The sequence below is a fragment of the Quercus robur genome, chromosome 12 (assembly GCF_932294415.1).
Source record: "Quercus robur chromosome 12, dhQueRobu3.1, whole genome shotgun sequence".
Taxonomy (NCBI): domain Eukaryota; kingdom Viridiplantae; phylum Streptophyta; class Magnoliopsida; order Fagales; family Fagaceae; genus Quercus; species Quercus robur.
The window spans coordinates 37,178,885-37,203,569 of record NC_065545.1 but is presented as its reverse complement, the minus strand read 5'-3'; the positions used below and the strand labels follow the sequence as shown (position 1 = coordinate 37,203,569).

The 24,685-nt window shown below is 34.9% G+C and overlaps 2 protein-coding genes across 8 annotated transcripts; both read right to left on the bottom strand.

Moving 5' to 3' along the window:
- Nucleotides 1–984: 984 nt before the first annotated feature.
- Nucleotides 985–1,860, bottom strand: LOC126708465 (zinc finger BED domain-containing protein RICESLEEPER 1-like). Its single transcript, XM_050408260.1, has 3 exons — nucleotides 1,783–1,860; nucleotides 1,075–1,600; nucleotides 985–992 (listed from the first exon to the last, which is right to left on the bottom strand). Exons 2-3 carry the CDS (start codon nucleotides 1,595–1,597, stop codon nucleotides 985–987), a joined length of 531 nt encoding a protein of 176 aa, XP_050264217.1. The 5' UTR covers nucleotides 1,598–1,600; nucleotides 1,783–1,860.
- Nucleotides 1,861–5,423: 3,563 nt separating this feature from the next.
- On the bottom strand, nucleotides 5,424–24,145 carry LOC126708913 (probable purine permease 11). Of its 7 annotated transcripts, none has more exons than XM_050408913.1 (3): nucleotides 23,722–24,143; nucleotides 22,674–22,841; nucleotides 5,427–6,506 (listed from the first exon to the last, which is right to left on the bottom strand). In XM_050408913.1, the coding sequence occupies exons 1-3, from the start codon at nucleotides 23,756–23,758 to the stop codon at nucleotides 5,545–5,547; spliced, it is 1,167 nt and encodes a 388-aa protein (XP_050264870.1). In that variant the 5' UTR covers nucleotides 23,759–24,143; the 3' UTR covers nucleotides 5,427–5,544. The 7 variants fall into 7 exon arrangements, with proteins under 7 accessions (XP_050264873.1, XP_050264872.1, XP_050264870.1 ...); XM_050408914.1 differs by having other exon boundaries at nucleotides 5,429–6,397; nucleotides 22,565–22,841; nucleotides 23,722–24,142; XM_050408912.1 differs by having other exon boundaries at nucleotides 5,435–6,309; nucleotides 22,477–22,841; nucleotides 23,722–24,137.
- Between the last annotated feature and the right edge of the window lie 540 nt (nucleotides 24,146–24,685).

Here is a 24,685-nt window from a genome sequence, read left to right as displayed (position 1 = left end):
AGAACTTCAAAAACCTCAATTTTTTTCGTGGATCAAGAACAACAGCCACATACAAAAGAGGATTAATCTTATCACCTTCCCCCCAATACTTCTCAAATTTAGTTTGCATGTTTGTGGCTGTGTTTTTCAAGAGGGTGTTTTGGGATTTAACTAAATGAGAAATACTCTCCTGAATAACAAAGATTTCATCAAAAAAGGCATTTGAGGTCACATACAAAGAGCCAGAAAATTTCTTTGTTGCATTGTAAAAAAGCCTCAAAAAAGTCACAAATGCCCTACAATTTTGGAAATCACTCATACAAGGAGATCCCAAACCACCACTATCTTCCTTGCTCCTAAAATATGATGAATAACCATCATCTTCAAAGTCCATCCTAAGGAATACTTTCTCGAATTTTTCAGCTGTTTCTAACATAAGATAAGTTGAGTTCCACCTAGTAGGTACATCTAAACAAAGAAGACTCTTGGACTCCATACCTAACCTCTCCATAAAATTCCTAAAGGTTTGATTTCTATTAGGCGAGGACTTCACATACCTCACAGCTTCACGCACCCTACCAACAGATGCATCAATTTCTTTCAAACCCTCCCCAACAATTAGATTTAGGATATGGGCACAACACCTCATGTGCATTAACTCATTTCCTAAAACTGTCCCATTCCAATCTTTTGTTACCCTTTGTAAAAATTTAACTGTGGTTAAATTGGAACTAGCATTATCCACTGTCAAAGTGAATATGCCATCAATACCCCACTCACGCAAAGACATCTCAATCTTCCTACCTATAGTCTCCCCCTTATGATCTTCAACTTGACAAAAATTTAAAATTCTTTTATGCAACTTCCAAGTATCATCAATAAAGTGACATGTGAGACACATATAATTCAAATTTTGTAGAGAAGTCCATGTGTCCGTAGTAAGACAGACCCTACAACCCATCAAGGATTTCCTCAGCTTCTTTCTCTCACTATTATAAATTCCAATTACATCTCTAGCCACAGTTTTTCCAGATGGAATATCTTTTACACGAAGCTTAGGTTGTAACGTAGTTACATATTTCCTAAACCCATAACCCTCAACACACCTAAAAGGCAACTCATCAATTATTATCATTTCAGCTAGTGCCTTTCTAGAAGCCTCAACAGAAAAAGTTGTTGACACAAGTTTGAACCCTTCATCTCCATCATTTTTGGGTTCAAAAGCCAAGGTTTTCTGCCCTTTATCTTCTCTATTAGGGTTCTTAGGACAGATTGTCACATGAGCTAATAAATTACTAGTACCACAACTCTTACTATCAGCCAGATATGATTTTTTACAATAATTACATACAGCCATAGTGACACCATCATCTACCTTTACTTTTTCAAAATGATTCCAAGCTAAAGACTTTTTCCTACCACTACCAGTACCAGTCTTACTCACTACACTAGGTGGAACTAGGGGCAACTCACCATCAGTAGCTTCAGCTTGGGTTGCAGCAGCAGCCTCTTGGGTGGCAGTAGCAGTGGCAGTAGCACCATCTGCTTGGGAGGCAGCAGCACCATCCGCTTGGGTGGCAGCAGCACCATCCGCTTGTGTAGAAATGGAGGAATCCATGACCTAAAAAATCAAACATAGAAATTAGCTAACTAACAATTAATAATAATAATCAAACAAACCAAAAAGAAAAATCTTTGATACTTGAATCTAGATAACAACATTCTACATAAAACTCTAACAAAAAAAAAAAGAACAAAATCCCAACTATTAACACAAAACACAAAGGGAAACAAAAATCATACCTTAAAGAAACTAGGGGGTGTTGGAGTTATGAATTTGAAGACTGAAAACCCCACTTGGACAACTTTCAATTCCTGAGTAAAATTAAAATAGGAACAGAATTAATCAAACAAATAAACAAAGAACAAAAAAACTTGGGAGTTTATTTGATTTTTAACAGTATAAATTTTACTATATAATAAAAGCTGAAACATTGAACACATCCACAACAGCTTAAGTTACATGAATCAACTCTACGTCTCTAACAAAAAAAGAACAAAATCCCAACTTTGAACACAAAAAACAAAGGGAAACCTTAAAAAACCGTGGGTGTTAATTTCAAGTTTGAAGACAATGAAAACCCCACATGTACAACTTTCAATTCCTGAATAAAATTTAAATAGGAACAAAATTAATCAAACAACTTAAGTTACTGAACAAAGAACAAAAGTAAATGCTTAAGGTTTCAACTATTTCTAGTTAGGGTTTCAAACTTTCAAATTATAAAACTTAGGGTTTATTTGATTTTAACAGTAGATTTTCATAACATATATAATCAATGAGAGACTGAAAAAAAGAGAGATGAGAAAAGGAGAACACATACCCTAGGTTCAACTCATATGATCGGCGGCAGGGAGAGGAGTGGCTGGTGGTGGTGGCGGTGGCGGCGGCGGCGGCTAGGTGTGAAGAACTTGCAGTGAGAAGCTAGGGTTTGGACCTTGGAGTAGAGAGAGGCAAAGTGAGAACTAAGAGTTTGAGAGTGTGGTCTGTTCATTGTTGAGAAGACCGAAGATGCAAGCTTTTAAAGGGTGAAGATTGAAGACTGATGATGATGGAAGATTTGAGTCTTGAGATTTCGTATGAAATTGGTGAAGGTACTGTAGAGATTAGAGAGTGAGAGGCAGAGAGCATTCGTGTGACTGTATGAGACTAGAGGATTTGGTGAAGTGATTCCAGGTTTTGAGGATTTGAGATTGAGAATCTGAGATAGAGAAAGAGAGAGAGATGCAGAGAACGTTCTTTGAGAGTGAGAGACAGAGGTATGAGATATGAGATGCAGAGAAAGAGTGTGATTGAGGTCTGAGGTCTGAAGCCGTGGATATGGGTGAGAGAGTGATTAGGTGAAGAATGAAGAGATTTAGGCCGTTGATCACTTGATCAGTGATCTTGATTCGGTGAAGAGAGTGTTGGGATATGAGATTAAATCAGGCTGTTCATCACTTCATCTTCAATTGTGACCGTTAGATTTTGATTGTAATTTAATTTCAACCGTTGATTTTGTTATTTTGAAATCTGACTCTCTATGCTGTCACTGCTGTGCTAGGAGCTGTACGGTAGAGTAGATTGAGGCCTAAATTATAACCGTTGATCAACAGCTCTTTCTTAATAAAAAAAAAAAAAAAAAAATTTGAATGGTTGGATTTAAAATTGGAAAGTTGTGCCCAGTCCAGCAGGTTACCCACTCCATTACCCGGAGTCCCAGACGACAAGACTTGGAGCTGACCGAAACTGAGTGGCAGCAGACTAACAGTAACAGTGATTTATTATTTTATGTTTTCAAATATTCGGTCGGGTCGGGTTATTCGGATTTTTTATTGTATAACCCGAAACCCGAACCGACTATTCGGTTTCTCTTAAAATAAAAACCGTATCCGACCCGTATATGCACTCGGATTCACCCGTGGGCCTTCGGGTCGGGCAGATACGGTCGGGCGGGTCGGATTACACGGGTCGCTGGACAGGCCTATCGTAGACCCACGCGATAAATGAAAATAAATAATTATATTGCATTGTAATATAATGTATAATATTTTCTTTAAAATTTTTTGAAGATAATTTGTTCTTCCTAAAAATTAAACAATTTCTATTTGATCCAATTTGGTTTGCTTTGTCTAATTCAGTCCGCTCAGTCCAATTCAGTCTACTCAGTCAATTTTGGTCCGCATTCAATTCATTTTAAGACTAATTGAGCTTTAAATTGATTCTTTTTATAGGTTTTCTTTTGAAGTTTAGCTCAAAATTTTATTTTTTTCTTAATTTTTGGGTTGAAAAGTAGGAAATTTTATTATATTTGGGCTAAACTCTTTAGTTTTACTAAAATAGACATTAGAGATTAGAAACATGAGCCCTAGAAATGCAATAAAAATGATAAATATTTAAAAATCTTATTTGGTCCACATTGGTTCTATTCGGTTCATTCTATCCTCTTCTTTCCAATTTGGTCCATTCTGTCCACTAAAGTTCTATTTAGTCCATTCGGTCTTATTCAATCTACGTCGGTCCAATTCGGTCCACTCAGTCCACATTGGCTATATATATTCGACATTGGTCCTATTCTGTCCACTTTGGTCCTATTCGGTCCATTTTGTCTACTTTGGTTCTATTTGGTCCATCTTGTCTGCTTTGGTTCTATTCGGTCCATATTGGTTTTATTTAGTCCATTATGTCCACTTCAATCCTATTCGATCCAATTTAGTCCCATTCAATCTACTTTGTTCCTAATTTGTCCATTCATTCTTATTCAGTGCACTTTGCTCCTATTTAGCCCACTTCGGTCATCTTTAGTCTACCTTGTTCCTATTTGGTCCACTTTCTTCCATTTGATCCAATTCACTCCATTTGCACCACATTCGATCCATTATGTCCACTTAAGTTCTATTTAGTCTAATTCGGTCCATTTGGTCTTATTCAGTCTACTTCGGTTTAGTTCGGTCCATTTAGTCCACATTGACTCTATTTCGTCCATTTTGTCTACTTTGGTCTTATTTGGTCCTATTCGGGCCATCCGGTCTACTTCGGTCCTTATCATTCCATTTTGTCAACTTTGGTTTTATTCAGTTGATTCTGTCCACTTCGGTCCTATTCAGTCTAGTTTTTCTACTTCGGTCCTATTCCGTCTAATTTGGGTCCGTTCCGTCCATTCTGTCCACTTAATTTCTATTTGGTCCAAATTGGTCCTATTCTGTCCATTCGGATCACTTCGGTTCATTTTGGTCCACTTCGATATATTTTTGTGCATTTACATAATGGAAAAAGACTTGTTTGGGTTGAAAGCACCTAATCTAAATCCAAATTTATTAAAAAAAAAAATAGTAAGATTATAAATATACAAATGTAATATTTAGAACAATTATTCATTTGTTTTAACGTCATTACCTTTGGTATTAACTCAAACCTCAAGATAGTTTAGTGAAATTTACCCAACTTAAAAATATACTCTCAAACCGCACATTTTGGAAGTGCAATTTTTTTTAAACTACACTTTTCTTTTTTTCCCAAAAAGTTTAAACAAGCATTCACTTATGGTAGATGCGATCAATAAAACATATACTTGGATCCTTATCATCTTCACCACAGGGATATTGTCATTCTTTTCTATTTTATTTTCATCTTTTACGGTACAAGAAATAAAGACAAAACAGTGAAAACAAAAAAGAAACAAAAATAAATAAATTAATAGAGAAAGTTTCCAAATTTAATGGTAACCCATATTGTAACAACCTAAAGAAAAGTGCTAGCCACATCTGCGCTATACCTCAAAAGGACTAGTTATAATTGATACTCCTTGTAGTTGTTAATAAATCCCAGACCTATCCAGTAAATACTCGATGAGGGACTCATCACATACTCACACACATCACACAATCAATCAAATTGGGATATCACAATTTCCCCCATTTAAATCCCTAACGTTCTCGTTAGGGCCTACGGGGTAGTGTCTCTGAGCCCACACGGGATTACACGGGGTGGACATTTCTTTACTTTTCTCTTTAAAAAAAATGTCATCAACAAACCTCTATTACAGCCCCTGCCCCAGAAGACTCATTATAACCGGTTTTGTTAACCTTGGATTTAGAATCATCAAGATAATGTTGATAGATGTATGAAAGAAAACCCCAGACTGCTAACAACAAAGCCGTCACCTTCACCCCATCCATCTTGTCATGAAAAAACATTACTGCAAGAATGGGAACAACAGGCAAAGCCAATGTGCTAATGACATTGCAGAAGAGTGAAGATACCTCAAAAATCAACCCCAACATAGCTGTTGAAGAAATTTGCCATGTCACAGCCGTCCAAATCAAAGTCATCATATAGGATACCCTTCCTTTTCCATAATTCTCCATCTCATTCCGCAAAATTTTCCATTCTCCACTTGCAAAAAGTCCTACCACACAGCCACAAGTTGCGACAAATGATGGATAGAATTGCATATCCAGTACAGCAGAAAAAGTCTCTGTTTTTATAACTTTTTGGAAAGAAAGTTGTACCAAGGAAAGGTTTAATGAGAATATTGCAGATGCACCAAGCGTGCAAAGAAATCCAATTACATACTTTCCTTTAGGTATTCCGGTCATGTTTTCGGAGTTGGTATTGACTGCAAGAAGGGATGCTGATATGGTAAGAAGGACAAGAGAGTTGAGTATAAAGGGAGTGAATTTTTGTGAATTGAAGAAAAATGAGAAGAGGGCATTAAAGGCCAATTGGGTTGCACATAGTAGAGAATAAGTAGAGACAGGGAGGTATAAGAGTCCATATGAATACATCAGGTTGTTACCTGTCAACATTAGGCCAAAAGCAAAGTAGAGAAAGGCAAGGGTGGAGAGAGGTGGCAATTTTGTAGAGGAAGTGTTTAAGGTGGTGCTTGCAGAGGATCTTAACGATAGCGAGAAGAAGAATAGTAGAGGAAGTAATATTGGGAAGCCAGCTGATTGAACAAATGTTGCCATCCATTTGCTATTCCCACCTTGATCAAAGTATAATCTTCCCAAGAGAGTCGCTACAGTCTGGCCGGCAATAAGAAAGGAGTAAGAGGCAATACGAAGCCACCACTTGTAATGTTTGAGTCTAGGAAGTTTCATTAGGTTGGTAACAAAAGTGCCTTTATTTGAGTTTTGCTCTCTGTCATCGGCTAATCATGCACACAAACATTGAAAGAAAGTAAATGCAAGTATTAGCCATATCATCATAAACCAGTCCAGAAAAAACAATTAATTAAGATTGGTTTCAATCATGTTGGAGTAGTGACTGCCTTAGTTGACCTGTTTACTAATAATCCTGGAGTGAATAATAGGAATACATGATTATGACTTTTGATTGCCCCTAAAAGCTTAAGAGATACAAAAACTGTCTAGGGATTGTCATTCGCAGTTGCAGAGGTTCCCCTTCCACAAATGGCAGCTGAAGTCGAGGCTCTTGCTTGTCATAGAGCAGTTCAATTTGCGACAGAGATTGGTTTACAGGAGGTCATTTTCGAAGGTGATGCTGAAGTGTTAATCAAGATGCCGCAGCAAAATGAATTCGAGTTTGTTCCCTATGGCCAAATCATTGAAGACATTAATTTTAGCTTCTCAGTTAAGTTTTCATTCCTTTTCTCATGTAAAATAGTGGGAATTTCGTTGCCCATGCTCTAGCTAGAAGCCTAGAAGCGCAAATGGACTTGCTGATATGCAGGTCTGGATTGAAGAAGTACCAGAGGACTTAAATCCTATCGTTTTGTATGATTTTCAATAAGAAATAAAGTAGTCATTCTGACTGGTTTTCATTTAAAAAAATGGATCACTAGTAACTGTGGAAGTTTTCTTTTATGTTTATTCATAAATCACTAACAATTTGAAGTATCGTTTGAAGAATTAAAATTGATAAAGCTTCAAATATTACCTCATTGAATGAATTTTATTTTTCAAATCAAAATTTGAAGATGTAAAAAGAGAAAAGAATAAATATTCCATTAATTTAACAATTAATCAGCGAGTTTGGTGAGTGACTAACCTGGAGTATCTTGTTGCAGCTCTTGAGCAGGCTCCATGAAGATCCAGAGGATGGTAAACAAAAAGGCTTATATGTTCATCCTTCTTTATGTTTACCTATTACACAGCTGATAAACTTGGGTTAGGAGACAGAATGTCAAGACATCAATTAGTTACTATTTGATATAGATTGGATTCGATTTTAAGTCCACTACCTGACAACAATAAACATTATTAATTGAATTGATTGAATCCCCCACGTTTTTAAATTTAATTCACATATAGTATAGTACAACACTCTCAACAATGATGGAAGAATTATAAACAAATTAGCTGATGTAAAGTACACTCGCTGCACTCATTGGATACACTTCTTATTAAACTCAACGAGCTAAAGCTAAAACTAGAGGTCAACTTGACTTGGCTAGGCTTAAAATTTGGGCTGTTTGAAAACCATTCATATCCATAGACGCTAGTTAAGAACATTACACTCAGGAGGAATCTCACGCAAGTGGACTCGTTAAACAACAGAGCCTGATTTATCTGTTAACTTTTCTGCTGGAGGAGTCCCACGCAAGTGGACTTGTTAAACAACAGAGCCTGATTTATCTGTTAACTTCTCTGCTGGAGGAGTCTCACGCATAGTATAGAACAACACTCTCAACAATGATGGAAGAATTATAAACAAATTAGCTGCTGTAAAGTACACTCGCTGCACTCATTGGATACACTTCTTATTAAACTCAACGAGCTAAAGCTAAAACTAGAGGTCAGCAAACTTGACTTAGCTAGGCTTAATATTTGGGCTGTTTGAAAACCATTCATATCCATAGACGCTAGTTAAGAACATTACATTCAGGAGGAATCTCACGCAAATGGACTTGTTAAACAACAGAGCCTGATTTATCTGTTAACTTTTCTGCTGGAGGAGTCCCACGCAAGTGGACTTGTTAAACAACAGAGCCTGATTTATCTGTTAACTTCTCTGCTGGAGGACTCTCACGCATGTGGACTTGTTAAACGACAGAGCCTGATTTATCTGTCAACTTCTCTGCTTACATTGCAAAATTGACTAGCAATTTAGCCTTTTTAGGCCGGGCAAAATTGGCTAGCTACGAATTTCAACAGTGGGACCAGGAGTACATATATTTGTTTTTTTAAATGAGGCTTCGCAATTTGCATTTTTTAGCATGAGCTTGAGGTGGTATTTTGTATCACAGGAATATACACCTCACTCACATTGGTGCAGACCCCGCAAGTATATCCATGGGGTGCAAAATAGAAATTCTCTTTGAATTGGATTTATTTGTTTGTAAACAAGATGGTTAAGTAAGAAGCCAACAAATTGAGCAACTTCTTATGCAAATGGGCTAATTCAAATGTCGTAGAGCCTGGGCAAATTACAAGGACCAAATTGTTTTTATTAATATAGCATTTTAGAGAGTTTCAACCTATAGCATCCACTCACAATGATAGCTATTTATCATTAGACCAAGACACTAATCGGTTTTCGGTGTAGCTAGAAGATTAAACCCTAGATCTTAATTTCAACTGATGTTGCAGAAGCCTAAAGAAAGTACACACGATGCTCTCTTGATGGAACATAAATTAAACTATTAGCTTTTGGTAGTAAACCTCGAATCTACGAGAGTTTCCCTAAATCCACAAGGGGAAAAAAACTGGAATCCATCAGAAGAAAGAATTTGACAAAACGTTTGTGTTTATTGGTAATTGTTTGAAAACTAAATTGCCTTTGAATGTTACAATGCGTTTAAATAGTAAAAACAAAATCTAGGGCAACCAGAAACCCTAAGGCGGCTACGAAAGCATATAAAACCCTAATTTGACTAAACAATATTAAAAGCACCTAAAAAGAGTGAAATAAATAACATAAACCTAAAATAACAAAAATTACATAAAAAATACTAAAATTAAATATTTACAAAAATTAGAGAAATCGTGTCCTACATCAGAACCCTTTACTTGAAACAAACTCATCCTTGAGTTCATCTTTGAAATCTGAAATCCTTCGCTCCAAATAAACAAATACTTTGAATGTTTTAATAACTTGATCTGGTTTTGAAACTTAAATCCTTCATAAAGTGTAGCATAAAATTTCTTCTCATCTACCTTCAATTTATTTGCAACATCAATCAACAAAGGTTGATAATAAAATTAAAATTTTCTACTCCAAGAAAATCAACATATTATGTAGTCATCTTCAACAAATCAACTGAGACTTGGGGATTGTGAGTTGTGGACTCATCCTTATATTTGACCTCAATTGAATCTTCCACAATGTTCTCAATAATTACCATCTCTTCATTCCTGTCATTATCCACAATCAACTCAACCTTCATTTCTTTGACCTCTTCATCAAAATTTTGACAAGTGGTATCTTCAATCTTCAATTCAATAACTTGTTGCAAGTCTTGATCTTTTTTAACCACTTCAAATTTTTCTTTAGTAATAGGCTGCTTCTTCTCAACCCTCAAACCCTTTCCTTTATTTGACACATGGACTTGGCTGTGATAATTTGGTTTTGACCTTTCATATTTTGAACATATTGCTTTTCATATGAATTTATAGATTTATATTCAACACTTGAATAATCTAGTATATCATAATAGTCATTAGGAAACCATAAATCAATTAATACTTTTTTCATTCTTTGCCAAGAGCAAATTGGATGCTTACCTTGCCGCTTTCTATCGATTTGAATCTCTTCCCACCATTCTTTTGCTTCATTGTCCAATTTATTAGATGCAAGCCGCACTTTTTCGTCATCACAAATCTTCCAAAAATTAAAATACTCTTCCAAATCAAGAAGCTAGTTGACAAAATCCAACTTACTCATATCTCCATCAGAGAATGAAATTTTCTTGTAGTTAGGAATACGTCTTTGAATATATTGGTCATTGTCATTGTGAGATGATTTCCTAGAAAGAAGAGTAGCAATCTTTTGCTTGATTTAACCTTCAATTTGCTGACTCTTTTCACAAAATTGGTGATTCTCATCACGAAAATTAAGGAATTTGGCCCTAGTGAGGACCGTGTTGTCAACGTCGTTACCATTGTCATTGTTGTGATGGTCACTGTCTCACCGATAAACCATCAAACTAGGGTAAGTCAAGGCTTTGATACCAATTGATGTCGCAGAAGCCTAAAGAAAGCACACATGATGCTTTCTTGATGGAACATAAATTAAACTATTAGCTTCTGGTAGTAAACTTCGAATGCATGAGGGGTTTCCCTGAATCCACAAGGAGAAAAAAACTGGAAACTATCAAAAGAAAGAATTTGATAAAACGTCTGTGTTTATTAATAATTGTCTAAAAACTGAATTGCCATTAGAGGCTACAAAATGTTTAAATAGTAAAAACAAAACCTAGGGCAACTAGAAACCCTAGGGCGGCTATGAAAGCATATAAAACTCTAATTTAACTAAACAATATTAAAAGCACCTAAAAAGAAGGAAATAAATAACCTAAACCTAAAATAACAAAAATTACATGAAAATACAAAAATTAAATATTTACAAAAATTAGAGAAATCATGTCTACATCATTAATCGTCAGAGACTTTACCAGTGATATGGTAGTGAAAGTTGCCACTAGATGGAGATTATTTTTGTACATTTGAGATAAAGAAACGAAAGCATCGAATATATCAAGCAACATTTTGACTGGAATAATCCCTAGAAATAAATAAAATAATAATAAATACTCCTGATTTTTGGGTCATAATCAAATTGACCTCTTGATCTTTTAATTTGAAATTATAAGCTCTTAAATTTGGAGAATTTTCCAAATTGATCCTTCCGTAAGTTCTGTTATCATTTCATTGGTGCATTGGACAGAGTATTATCACATACATGCATTTTAATAATACTAGTTTGGACGGCACGTGCTACCTCTTGGATGAGAAAATTAAAATAAAGCTTCTCTTTGAAAAAGTATAAAATCATGAACAAATAATTCATACAATACTAATCTGAGTAATATAAGAATTTTGATTATGCACAAACTTAGAGTAGCTAATTATATATATATATATATATATTTATTTATTTATTTATATAAGAAAGAGAGAGTTCAACTTAGAGTAGCTATTTAACATTGGAAGTTTTCGTCAATCAGCATACATGTACAACAAACACGATTTCCAGTAACAAGGAAGCACCTCAATTTCTTAATTTTACAATTGAAAATAGCAAATTCAAAATTATTTCAATTTTACACACACACATCACCACACAAAAGAATCTATAGCCATAATAGTTCATTTTGAAGAAACTATTCAATCTAACACATCACCAAAAAAAAAGAAATAAAAACTCAACTCATTTGAAACAAATAGATATCTAATACATCCATATTAAACCAAAAAAAGAAATGGCAAATGAAAAATATTTGTTCACAATACACATAAAAGATTTTGTAAGAGAGAACTTGTGGTTGTAGGGAAAGTTGGCAATAAAGGGGTGGAAAACAGAAGGAGGTGGTTGGAGGAGCACGTATAGTTGTGCCATATGTGCAAATGCACCTAAAAAACACCATTACAAATATTCAGAGCAAATGATGCATTGACTCTATCATGACTTGCTTTGATTAAATTCTAACATTTTTATCATTTAAAATGAGAAACAAATATATTTTAAAGAGTAATTAGTCAAGCAAATGCTAAAAGAAAAATCTATAATTTATAATGTGCATTTTCAAAAGGCAGTCTGCCATTGCTTCTCTTCCTAAACAAATTGTTCAACCATTGCAATTCCAAAAAAAAAAAAATCAGTAAGAATATTCAAACTGAACAAGTAAGCAAACTAATTCGTTTGCATTGGAGAAGTATAATATGTTAAAGGAACCTAAAAATTGATAATGACAGTGGTATTTTACCTTTATCTGACAAGGGAGTCACAGAAAACCACTAAGTCATATAACAAAAATATAAAATAAACAGTTGAGACAATGGGGAGTAAAAAATATAAACAACAAGGATATACAACTCTAAACAAAGCCATAAAGATAAACCATCAAACAATGATCATATTGCTTGGCCAAAATTAAGGTAGAGGTTTCTGATCAATCAAAATAAGGGTATAAACAACAGTAATTCATCCATTGGTTGAATCAAGATGATTGTTCAATTACACAAAGTTATGCCTAGTCATATCAAATAAAATCTAAACAATTAGTTATACACAAAACAAAAATAAACTAAGCCCGTTCTTCATATATTAAAAGTTTTAAGCATTTAAACTTGAAATCAAAGCAAACATGCAAATTACAACTCAATCTTGCTCTGTTGAAGCCTACGAATTTGGTGCAAGGAATCACAAACCTCTGATTGATGACAGTGAGTGTGAACAAAAACAAAAACCTCTAAATCTAAAACCCTCAAAAGCCTATAACATTCAACAAAACCATGAAAATATAAAGAATAGGTCACAAATTTTTTACCACAGTCAAGGTTGTCAAAATCAGGATCCTACGTAGGATCGTGGGAGGTAGGTAGGATTGTGGATCGTAGGATTGGATTGTGGATCGTAAGATCCTACCTATTTTCAGATTTTAGGCAAAAAACCTATTGATAGTGACTTTGTATGTTATATAAGCACTTAAAATATGAATCCATCCATTAAAAAAAAAAAAATTGCATCATAAAATATAATTTGCACGCACTACATCGTTCTTATGTCATTCTAACGAAACAAAATATATTTAATTTTTGACATAATGTATCTAAAAAGTTCAGTACATGTTTAATTAGCAACTAAGTACCAAAATATTATCTACACATATGGAAAATGTTTTCCAAATTCTAAGTTCCAAATCCAAAATAAGTTAGGCTAGTTAGCATATAAAAACTAGCTAACTACAAATTTACAATATGTAATCCAAAAGAGAATTCTCAATTTAAGGTAAACCAGCTAATTACAAATATGAAATCCAAAAGAGAATTCCCATTCTACGGTTCTTCTAATCTAATCACTATCATTGTCATATCCCATTTCATCATCTAAATATTTTAGGTTTGTTTTTGAAAACATTAAACTTAAGTACTATAGGTTTTTTTGAGATTTTATGTTGACATAGTGGTAAATTTGGGACTTCAATTCATTATTGGGCTTTTGATAATCTGTTGGGCTTGTGAGTTTAGGTGGATTATCTTACCCAAATGAATCCCACTTAAAAAAAAAAAAAAAAAAATCAAGCCAAATGGTAGGGTCGGTAGGATCCCATACGATCCTATGCGATCTTACACAATCCTATATACGATTCTACCATTTTTGCAATCCTGCTACGATTTTAAACTTTTTTGTGAGGTGGGATCCTAAAATCGTGCGATTTTACGATCTGGATCGTGATTTTGACAACCATGACCACAGTGCCATCTCAAGGACCATAGTGGGTTGTTAGCCAAAACCCCGACTAATTGAAGCTTGTGGCAAACCAGAGGACCCCTTTCAGATCAGAGATAGGGCCTCCAATATCTTTACCTCCAACAACCAAAAAGGCATTCTACCGAAGATTATAGATTATAGTGATTCATTTATGAAAAACCAATCCTACTCGGTAGAAAGAATGCTTGTATACACCAAATTAATCGGATATTAGTAAAAAAATAAAAATAAAAAATAAAAAAAACCCAAACTTTCATTCCTATACATACATAATTATATACATGATATGACAAAAGAACATCTAATAGCAAATATTAATACACAAAATTATCTAATCTGAGTAAAAATCCAAACTGTGAACCCCACATGGAAAGATAAATTCAAAGAACACCTACATATAGCAAACATAACACAAATTCAACCAATCAGACTAAAAAAAAAATCCAAACTTTCATTCATATAATCTACATACAACACAAAATATTCTGATCCATCCGAGTAAAAAATCAAACTTTCATACAAAAACTCAAATTAGACGAAAACCAAAATCCTCAATTTCCTTTCGTTTAATTCCAATAGTCCCTAATTTTCCCAAAAACCATGATTTAGTAGTACCAAAAACCAAAAAATAAGTAAATAAAACAGAGTTTCAAACTTGCAACCGTCTATCTCTCGTCCACCAATCCCCAGATATCACAAACAACGTTTGAGCTCCACTTTTTTTTTTTTTTTTTTTGGTTGTGAATCTTCGTGTGTAAAGAGAGATAAGTAAACGGTGAGTCACAGAGTTTGTGCTTTTTTGAGAAACATTTCCACACTTGCCCATAACACATCAAAAATCTGGAAGAAAGAAAGAAAGAAATAAATAAAAGCAAAGTATATAGAAGCAAAAAGGAAGAAAGCAAAAGATCATACCTTTCAACTCAAAGCCTTCCCTCACTCCGATCTACCCATCCCCCTTTGCTCTATTCAGATCGGCCAATATACCACCATAGACGTCCAGAAAAAGCCATCGGCAACCATGGCTTGCTCTCTCATTCCAAAAATTCTAGACATTGAGAAAGAGAGAAAAATAAAGGTTGAGAGGCAGAGAGAGTTCTAGATTCCAGAACTCTCTAGCCCTCTCGCCCTTTATCTCTGCCTTCTTTTTCTTTTCTTTTTTATTTGGTTTTCACATTTCAGCCAAACGAACTGTTTTGGCTTCACAAAAAGACAAAATAGGGGGACTCACCAAAATTGCACTGTAGATGAACAGTGAAAAACGTTGGATGCACAGTGGCAAAACACTGTAGGGGCATTGGCACTTTTATATATAAGATATATATATATATATATATATATATTTATTTATATATATATATATATACACACATATATTTTAAATTAAAATCCAATAAAAAATCATTTTTTTCCTTCTTTCTCTCTTATGATTTTCAAACTACTCAATCTACAATGTAGTTGAGCCTCCACAAATGACAACATTTATAATTTTCTAACCTCTTTAATTTTTAGATGTGTGTATGTCTAATTTCTATGCATGTTTAGGCTATTCATGAACTTGTACGAGGCTATTCTATAGCATACAAGAAGCAAACAAGTCTAAATGGAAACTAACTAGACATTAGATCTAAGAAGCTTCTTCAGCAAGACAAACATCTCACACCAGTGTAGCAAGTATAACAAGAGGCAGTAAGATTGTTGTTCGATTTTCCCCACAAACACAAAGAAAAAAATTTCTCCTCCATGCCAAACTTTTAGAGAAAGCTATATTGCCATGTTTTAAAAAATAAATAAATAAAACATGGAACTCCTTTAAGCTAGAACCCCCCAGATGAGAAATAATCATAGCACATCAACAAAGACCCTTCAAACATGCTTTCTCAGCATCTCATGTAAATCACCCCAATTGCAATACCACACACTTTGTTACTCAGTTGCTCTCAATTGTTACTATTCTCTGGTGCAAAAATCAATGTGTGAGAATTGAGGGTGATTTTGTGTGTGCAAGCAAGAGTTCGTCTGTGTGTGCGTGTGTGTTTTTGAGAGAGAGAGAGAGAGAGAGAGAGAGAGAGAGAGAGAGAGAGAGAGAGAGAGAGAGAGAGAGAGAGAGAGAGAGAGAGAGAGAGAGAGAGAGAGAGAGAGAGAGAGAGAGAGAGAGAGAGAGAGAGGGCAAGGAGGAGTAGCAAAACTTACCTTCATCAATGTGCTTCACATCAAGCCCAATAAACCATGATCCAATGCTAACATTATCACGAGCATATGCACGAAGAATAGATCTCGAGAACCAAAGAAAGAGAACTTTTTTTGCATTTAGCATTATTTTAAAAATATTTTAGTTAGTTGTCATGTTTGCAAAACTATGTAGCAAACTAGCATCTCGAGACTCTAAAACTCTAGTTTCAAGGTCAAACTCGAGTTTCTAAGACTCAAGTTGCATGTGATGGCAATCATATATGGAAAAAAGTCCTTGTGGAAATTGAGTATTTAAAACTCGATTTCCTGTGTTCACCTGTTCTTCTTCTTCCTCCACATGTTCCTTTGTTCCTTACATTCCCGTGGATTCCTCCGTGAGTTCTTCTTCCGTGGGTTCCTCTGTTCTTCTTCTTTCTCTCCTTTGTGGGTTCTTCTCTTCATCTTCTTTCCTTCTTACATTTCTTCGGATCTTCTTCTTCTTCTTCTATGGAACTCGAGTTCCACATGGCAAAAAAACTCCATGTCAGTAATCAAAACTCGAGGCTTTGAGGCTTGATTTCTTCACTTAACTCGAGCCTCAAAGGCTCGAGATGTTACTCTCCTCAATTCTTTCTAATGTGTATAACTCAATCCTGCCAGGTGTGTCTATATACTAATTAATAATGTCTAATATGTGTTTATTGATGTTGATCATTAGCGTTGGATTTACTTTCTATGCCTTTTGGATTGCATTCATGTCTAATATGTATTTATTGATGTTGAACATTAGCGTTGGATTTACTTTCTATGCCTTTGGATTGCATTCCCTTGCTCAATGTTGATGACTTGGTGGTTGGTTTTGCCCATGCCTTAGATCACCTTTTAAAAATATATTTTATAGATTTATTGTATTTAGCTTTCTTTCTTTTTTTTTTCTTTTCCTTCCTAGTACAATTTTTTCAAATTGATATACATTTAAAATATATATTCTCAAACTGTACCTTCGAAAATACAGCCTTTTAAAACTTCACTATTTTTTATTTATTTTTTTCAAAAAGCTGAAACAAGCATTAACTTATGGTAGATGTGATCAATAAACCATATACTTGGATCTTTATCATCTTCATCACAAGGATAATGTCATTCTTTTCTATTTTGTTTTCATTTTTTTTTACTGTATAAGAAATAAAATCAAAACAGTGAAAACAGAAAACAAAAAATAAATAAATAAATGAAGAAAGTTTCCAAATTGAATTGGAACCCACATAGCTTCAAATCCTGGGTTTTCTGTGGAAATTTCTTTACTCTTCTCTCTCTCTCTCTATATATATATACACATAAAAAAATAAAAAAATAAAAAAATAATAAAAAAACACCATGTCATCAACAAACCTCCATTACAGCCCCTGCCCCAGAAGCCTCATTATTACTGGTTTTGTTAACCTAGGATTTATAATCAACAAGATAATGTTGATAGATGTATGAAAGAAAACCCCAGACAGCTAACAACAAAGCCGTCATCTTCACCCCATCCATCTTGTCATGATAAAACATTACTGCAAGAATGGGAACAACAGGCAAAGCCAATGTGCTAATGACATTGCAGAAGAGTGAAGATACCTCAAAAATCAACCCCAACATAGCTGTTGAAGAAATTTGCCATGTCACAGCCGTCCAAATCAAAGTCATCATATAGGATACCCTTCCTTTTCCATAATTCTCCATCTCATTCCGCAAAATTTTCCATCCTCCACTTGCAAAAAGTCCTACCACACAGCCACAAGTAGCGACAAATGATGGGTATATTTGCATATCCAATACAGCAGAGAAAGTCTCTGTTTTTATGACTTTTTGGAAAGAAAGTTGTACTAAGGAAAGGTATAATGAGTATGTTGCAGATGCATCAAGCGTGCAAAGGAATCCAATTACATTCTTTCCTTTAGGGATTCCAGTCATGTTTTCAGAGTTGGTATTGACCGCAAGAAGGGTTGCTGATATGGTAAGAACAAGAGAGTTGAGTATAAAGGGAGTGAATTTTTGTGAATTGAAGAAAAATGAGAAGAAGGCATTAAAGGCCAATTGGGTTGCACATAGTAGAGAATAAGTAGAGACAGGGAGGTATAAGAGTCCATATGAATACATCAGGTTGTCACCTGTCAACATTAGGCCAAAAGCAAAGTAGAGAAAGGCAAGGGTGGAGAGAGGTGGCAATTTTGTAGAGGAAGTGTTTAAGGGGGTGCTTGTAGTGGATCTTGACTATGGTGAGAAGAAGAATAGGAGAGGAAGTAAAATTGGGAAGCCAGCTGATTGAACCAATGTTGCCATCCATTTGCTATTCCCACCTTGATCATAGTGTAATCTTCCCAAGAGAGTCGCTACAGTCTGGCCGGCAACAAGAAAGGAGTAAGAGGCAAAACGAAGCCACCACTTGTAATGTTTGAGTCTAGGAAGTTTCATTAGGTTGGTAACAAAAGTGCCTTTATTGGAGTTTTGCTCTCTGTCATTGGCTAATCATGCACACAAACATTGAAAGAAAGTAAATGCAAGTATTAGCCCATATCATCATAAACCGGTCCAAAAAAAACAACTAATTAAGATTGTTTTCAATCATGTTGGAGTAGTGACTGCCTTAGTTGACATGTTTTCTACTTATAATCCTGGAATGGATAATAGGAATACATGATTTTGACTTTTGATTGCTGCCTAAAAGCTTAAGAGAAACAAAAACTGTATAGGGATTGTCATTCGCAGTTGCAGAGGTTCCCCTTCCACAAATGGCAGCTGAACTCAAGCCTCTTGCCCGTCATAGAGCAGTTCAATTTGCAACAGAGATTGGTTTACAGGAGGTCATTTTCGAAGTTGATGCTGAAGTGTTAATCAAGATGCTGCAGCAAAATTAATTCAAGTTTGTTCCCTATGGCCAAATCATTGAAGACATTAATTTTAGCTTCTCAGTTAAGTTTTCATTCCTTTTCTCATATAAAACGTAGTGGGAATTTCGTTGCCCATGCTCTTGCTAGAAGGGCAAAAGGACTTGCTGATATGCAGGTCTGGATTGAAGAGGTACCAGAGGACTTATATCCTCTTGTTTTGTATGATGTACAATAAGAAATAAAGTAGTCATTCTGACTGGTTTCTCAAAAAAAAAAGACTTCTAGTAACTGTGGAAGTTTTCTTCATGTTTATTCTCTAATTACTAACAATTTTTAAAGTCTGGTTTGAAGAATTAAAATTGATAAAGCTTCAAATATTTCCTGATTGGATGAATTCTATTTTTCAAATCAAAATCTGCAGATGTAAAAGGAGAAAAGAATAAAATATTCCAGAGGATGCTAAACAAAATGGTTTACATGTTCATCCTTCTTTTTGTTTACCTGTTACACAGAAAGTTAAGACATCAATTAGTCACTATTTGATAAAGATTGGATTTGATTTTAACTTTTAAGTCCACTACCCGACAACAAGAAGCATTATTAATTGAATTGACTGAATCCCCCCACGTTGTTAAATTTTATTCGCATGTAGTTTGGTACAACACTTTTAACAATGATGAAGAACTATAAAAACAAAGTAAAGGTCAAATTAGCTGCTGTAAAGTACACTCGCTTCACCCATTGGATACACTTCTTTTTAAACTCAACGAGCTAAAGCTAACAGTAGAGGTCAGCAAACTAGACTTGGCTAGGCTTAAATATTTCGGCTGTTTGAAAACCATTCATATCCATAGACACTAGTTAAGAACTAGGTGATAAAGGAGTCTCACGCAAGTGGACTTGCAAAATTGACTAGCAAGTTACTTTTTGAGGCCGGTCAAAATTGGCTAGCTACGAATTTCCAGTGGGACCAGGAGTACCTTTTTTTTTTTTTTTTTTTTTTTTTTTTTTTTTTTTTTTTTTGAAATAAGGCTTCATAATTTGCATTTTTTAGCTTGAAGTATCTTCTTCTTTTTTTTTTTTTTTTTTTTTTTAATTTTTTTTAATTAGGAACAAAAAAAAAAAAAGTGTATAATTATTGCTCAACGCCCCAAGCTACAATTTAAGTAAGCTCAAGGGTACCACCAACGCACAACAAAGCATATTACTATTCATGTCCACGTTTTATACTGTCGAGCCAAATGTCAAAGCAGCCCACAACACAAAGTTACATGAGCTGGGACTCAAACCTTTGAGCAAATGGGACTTCCGGGGTTTCCTAATGTTGAGCCACACTACTTGGTGGTTTTTAGCATGACCTTGAGGTGGTATTTTGTATCACACAAATATACACCTCACTCTGTGGTGTAGACCCAACAAGTATATCCATGGTGTGCAAAATAAAAATTCTCTTTGAATTGGATTTGTTTGTTTGTAATCAAGATGGTAAGTAAGAGACCAACAAATTAAGCAACTTCTCTCGCAAATGGGGTTTAATAGTTAGGCACCGTGGGGCTAATCCAAATGTGGTAGAGCCTAGGCAAAGTACAAGGACCAATTTATTTTCAACTTTTTTCAAATGCAAAATTCTTTACTAGTAATCTAGAATAGCACACTGCAAACGAATGCACTGAAAGTTAACCGAAATAATCCCTAGATATAAAAATAAAAAAATAAAAAAATTCTTGAATTTTGGGTCCAAATCAAATTGACCCTCTTGATCTTTTAATTTCAAATTATAAACTATTAAATTTTGAGAAATGTCCAATTTTTTATTTATTTTTTCTATAGGAAGAAATGTCCAAATTGATCCTTCTGTAATTCTGTTATCATTTCGTTGGTCCATTGGACAGAAAATAATATCACATACATGCATTTTAATTGAAAAAAAATTGAAAAATCGAAAAAAATTTAATTAAAATCCAATAAAAAATCATTTTTATTTATTTTTTCTTCTTCCTCTCTTATAATTTTAAAAGTACCCAATCTACAATGTAGTTGAGACATCCCAAATGACAACATTTATAATGATCTTAACCTCTTTAATTTTTAGATGTGTGCATGTATAATTTCTATGCATGATTAGACTATTCATGAACTTGTACGAGGCTATTCTATAACATGCAAGAAGCAAACAAGTCTAATGGAAACTAACTAGACATTAGATCTAAGAAGCTTCTTCAGTAAGACTGTTGTCTCACACCAGTGCAGCAGGTATAGCAAGAGGCAGTAAGATTGGTGTTCAGTTTTCCCCACAAACACACAGAAAAAAATTTCTCCTCCATGCCAAACTTTTAGAGAAAGCCGTATTGCCATGATGTGGCTGATGGAACCTAAACAAATTATTTTAACAGGAACATGTACATGAAAAATAAGACTTTTCTTTATTTTTTATTTATTTATAAAACATGGAAGATGAGAAAGAGTCATAGCATGTCAACAAAGACCCTTTCACCATGCTTTCTCAGCATCGCACGTAAATCACTCCAATTGCAATGCCACACACTTTGTTACTCAGTTGCTCTCAATTGTCATTCTTTTCTATTTTGTTTTCATTTTTTACTGTATAAGAAATAAAGTCAAAACAGTGAAAAAAAAAAAATAGAGAAAATTTCCAAATTGAATGGGAACCCACATAGCCGCAAATCCTGGGTTTTCAGTGGAAATTTCTTTACACTTCTCTAAAAAAAAAAAAAAAAAAAAACCATGTCATCAACAAACCTCTATTACAGCCCCTGCCCCAGAAGCCTCATTAATACTGGTTTTGTTAACCTTGGATTGAGAATCATCAACATAATGTTGATAGATGTATGAAAGAAATCCCCAGACTGCTAACAACAAAGCCGTCACCTTCACCCCATCCATCTTGTCATGAAAAAACACTACCGCAAGAATGGGAACAACAGGCAAAGCCAATGTGCTGATGACATTGCAGAAGAGTGAAGATACCTCAAAAATCAACCCCATCATACCTATTGAAGAAATTTGCCATGTCACAGCCGTCCAAATCAAAGTCATCATATAGGATACCCTTCCTTTTCCATAATTCTCCATCTCATTCCGCAAAATTTTCCATTCTCCACTTGCAAAAAGTCCTACCACACAGCCACAAGTTGCAACAAATGACGGGTATATTTGCATATCCAATACAGCAGAGAAAGTCTCTCTTTTTATAACTTTTTGGAAAGACAGTTGTATTAAGGATAGCATTAATGAGTATGTTGCAGATGCACCAAGCGTGCAAAGGAATCCAATTACATACTTTCCTTTAGGGATTCCGGTCATGTTTTCAGAGTCGGTATTGACTGCAAGAAGGGTTGCTGAAATGGTAAGAAGGACAAGAGAGTTGAGTATAAGGGGAGTGAATTTTTGTGAATTGAAGAAAAATGAGAAGAGGGCATTAAAGGCCAATTGGGTTGCGCATAGTAGAGAATAAGTAGAGACAGGGAGGTATAAGAGTCCATATGAATACATCAGGTTGTCACCTGTCAACATTAGGCCAAAAGCAAAGTAGAGAAAGGTAAGGGTGGAGAGAGGTGGCAATTTTGTAGAGGAAGTGTTTAAGGGGGTGCTTGCAGTGGATCTTAACGATGGTAAGAAGAAGAATAGGAGAGGAAGTAAAATTGGGAAGCCAGCTGATTGAACTAATGTTGCCATCCATTTACTATTCCCACCTTGATCATAGTATAATCTTCCCAAGAGAGTCGCTACAGTCTGGCCGGCAACAACAAAGGAAGTGTAAGAGGCAATACGAAGCCACCACTTGTAATGTTTGAGTCTAGGAAGTTTCATTAGGTTGGAAACAAAAGTGCCTTTATTTGAGTTTTGCTCTCTGTCATCGGCTAATCATGCACACAAACATTGAAAGGAAAGTAAAAGCAAGTATTAGCCATATCATCATAAACCAGTCCAGAAAAAACAATTAATTAAGATTGGTTTCAATCATGTTGGAGTAGTGACTGCCTTAGTTGACATGCTTGCTACTTATAATCCTGGAATGGATAATAGGAATACATGATTTTGACTTTTGATTGCTGCCTAAAAGCTTAAGAGATACAAAAACTGCGTAACAAAAACTGTATAGGGATTGTCGTTCACAGTTGCAGAGGTTTCCCTTCCACAAATGGCAGCTGAACTCAAGCCTCTTGCTTGTCATAGAGCGGTTCAATTTGCTACAGAGATTGTTTTACAGGAGGTCATTTTCAAAGGTGACGCTGAAGTGTTAATCAAGATGCTGCAGCAAAATGAATTCAAGTTTGTTCCCTATGGCCAAATCATTGAAGACATTAATTTTAGCTTCTCAGTCAGGTTTTCATTCCTTTTCTCATGTAAAACGTAGTGGGAATTTCGTTGCCCATGCTCTAGCTAGAAGGGCAAAAGGACTAGTTGATATGCAGGTCTGGATTGAAGTAGTACCAGAGGACTTAAATCCTATTGCTCTGTATGATGTTCAATAAGAAATAAAGTAGTCATTCTGACTGGTTTCTATAAATTTTTTTAAAAAAATTGGATTACTTGTAACTGTGGAAGTTTTCTTTTATGTTCACTCATAAATCACTAACAATTTAAAGTCTGATTTGAAGAATTAAAATTGGAAGCTTCAAATATTTCCTGATTGAATGAATTTTATTTTCAAATCAAAATATAAAGACGTAAAACGAGAAAATAAATAAATATTCCTTTAATTTAACAATTAATCAGCGAGTTTGGTAAGTGACTAACCTTGAGTATCTTGTTGCAGCTCTTGAGCAGGCTCCATGAAGATCCAGAGGATGGTAAACAAAAAGGCTTATATGTTCATCCTTCTTTATGTTTACCTATTACACAGCTGTCAAGACAACAATTATCTACGATTTGATCTAGATTGGATTTGATTCTAAGTCACACAAACCCATGACGTTGTTAAATTCAATTCACACATGATAGTTTGGTCCACCACTTTTGACAATGATGATGATGATGAAGCACTATAAACAAACTAAAGGTCAAATTAGCTGCTGTGAAGTACACTCGTAAACTCAACGAGCTAAAACTAGAGGTCAGCACACTTGACTTGGCTAGGCTTATTTTCTGCTATTTAGTCTTTTGAAAACCATTCATATTCACAGACCCCAGTTTAGAACTCGATTATCAGGAGGAGTCTCACGCAACTGGACTTGTTAAACCACAGAGCCTGATTTTATCTGTTAACTTTGCTTGCATTGCAAAATTGATCAGCAAGTTAGTTTTTTAGGCCGGTCAAAATTGGCTAGCTACGAATTTCCGCAGTAGGACCAGGAGTACATTTTTTTTTAATAAGGCTTCACGATTTGCAAGTGTACAAAATAAAAATTCTCTCTTTGAATTGGATTTGTTTGTTTGTAATCAAGATGGTTAAGTAAGAGACCAACAAATTGAGCAACTTCTTACGCAAATGGAGAGTTTAATAGTTACGCAGCGTGGGACTAATTCAAATGTCGTAGAGCCTAGGCAAATTACAAAGACCAAATTGTTTAAATAATATTGCACACTGGACACAGAATGCATTTAAAGTTACCCGAAATAAACCTCATAAGAGAGGCCTAAAAAAATATGATATGATTAGCACTAATTCACCGTGATATGATAGTGGAAGTTGCCACCAGATGGACAATATTTTAGTACATTTGAGATAAAGAAATGAAAGCATCGAATATATCAAGCAACA

What these genes read in the sequence shown, in the direction of transcription:
- LOC126708465 (XM_050408260.1), bottom strand. Translation starts at nt 1,597, where the DNA reads ATGGATTCCTCCATTTCTACACAAGCGGATGGTGCTGCTGCCACCCAA.
- LOC126708913 (XM_050408913.1), bottom strand. Translation starts at nt 23,758, where the DNA reads ATGGAGCCTGCTCAAGAGCTGCAACAAGATACTCAAG. An exon ending in GCTGCAACAAGATACTCAAG is followed by an intron (nt 22,842 to 23,721) that starts GTTAGTCACTTA and finishes GTGCATGATTAG; the next exon opens with CCGATGACAGAGAGCAAAAC. An exon ending in AAGATTATACTATGATCAAG is followed by an intron (nt 6,507 to 22,673) that starts GTGGGAATAGTA and finishes ACTTTGATCAAG; the next exon opens with GTGGGAATAGCAAATGGATG.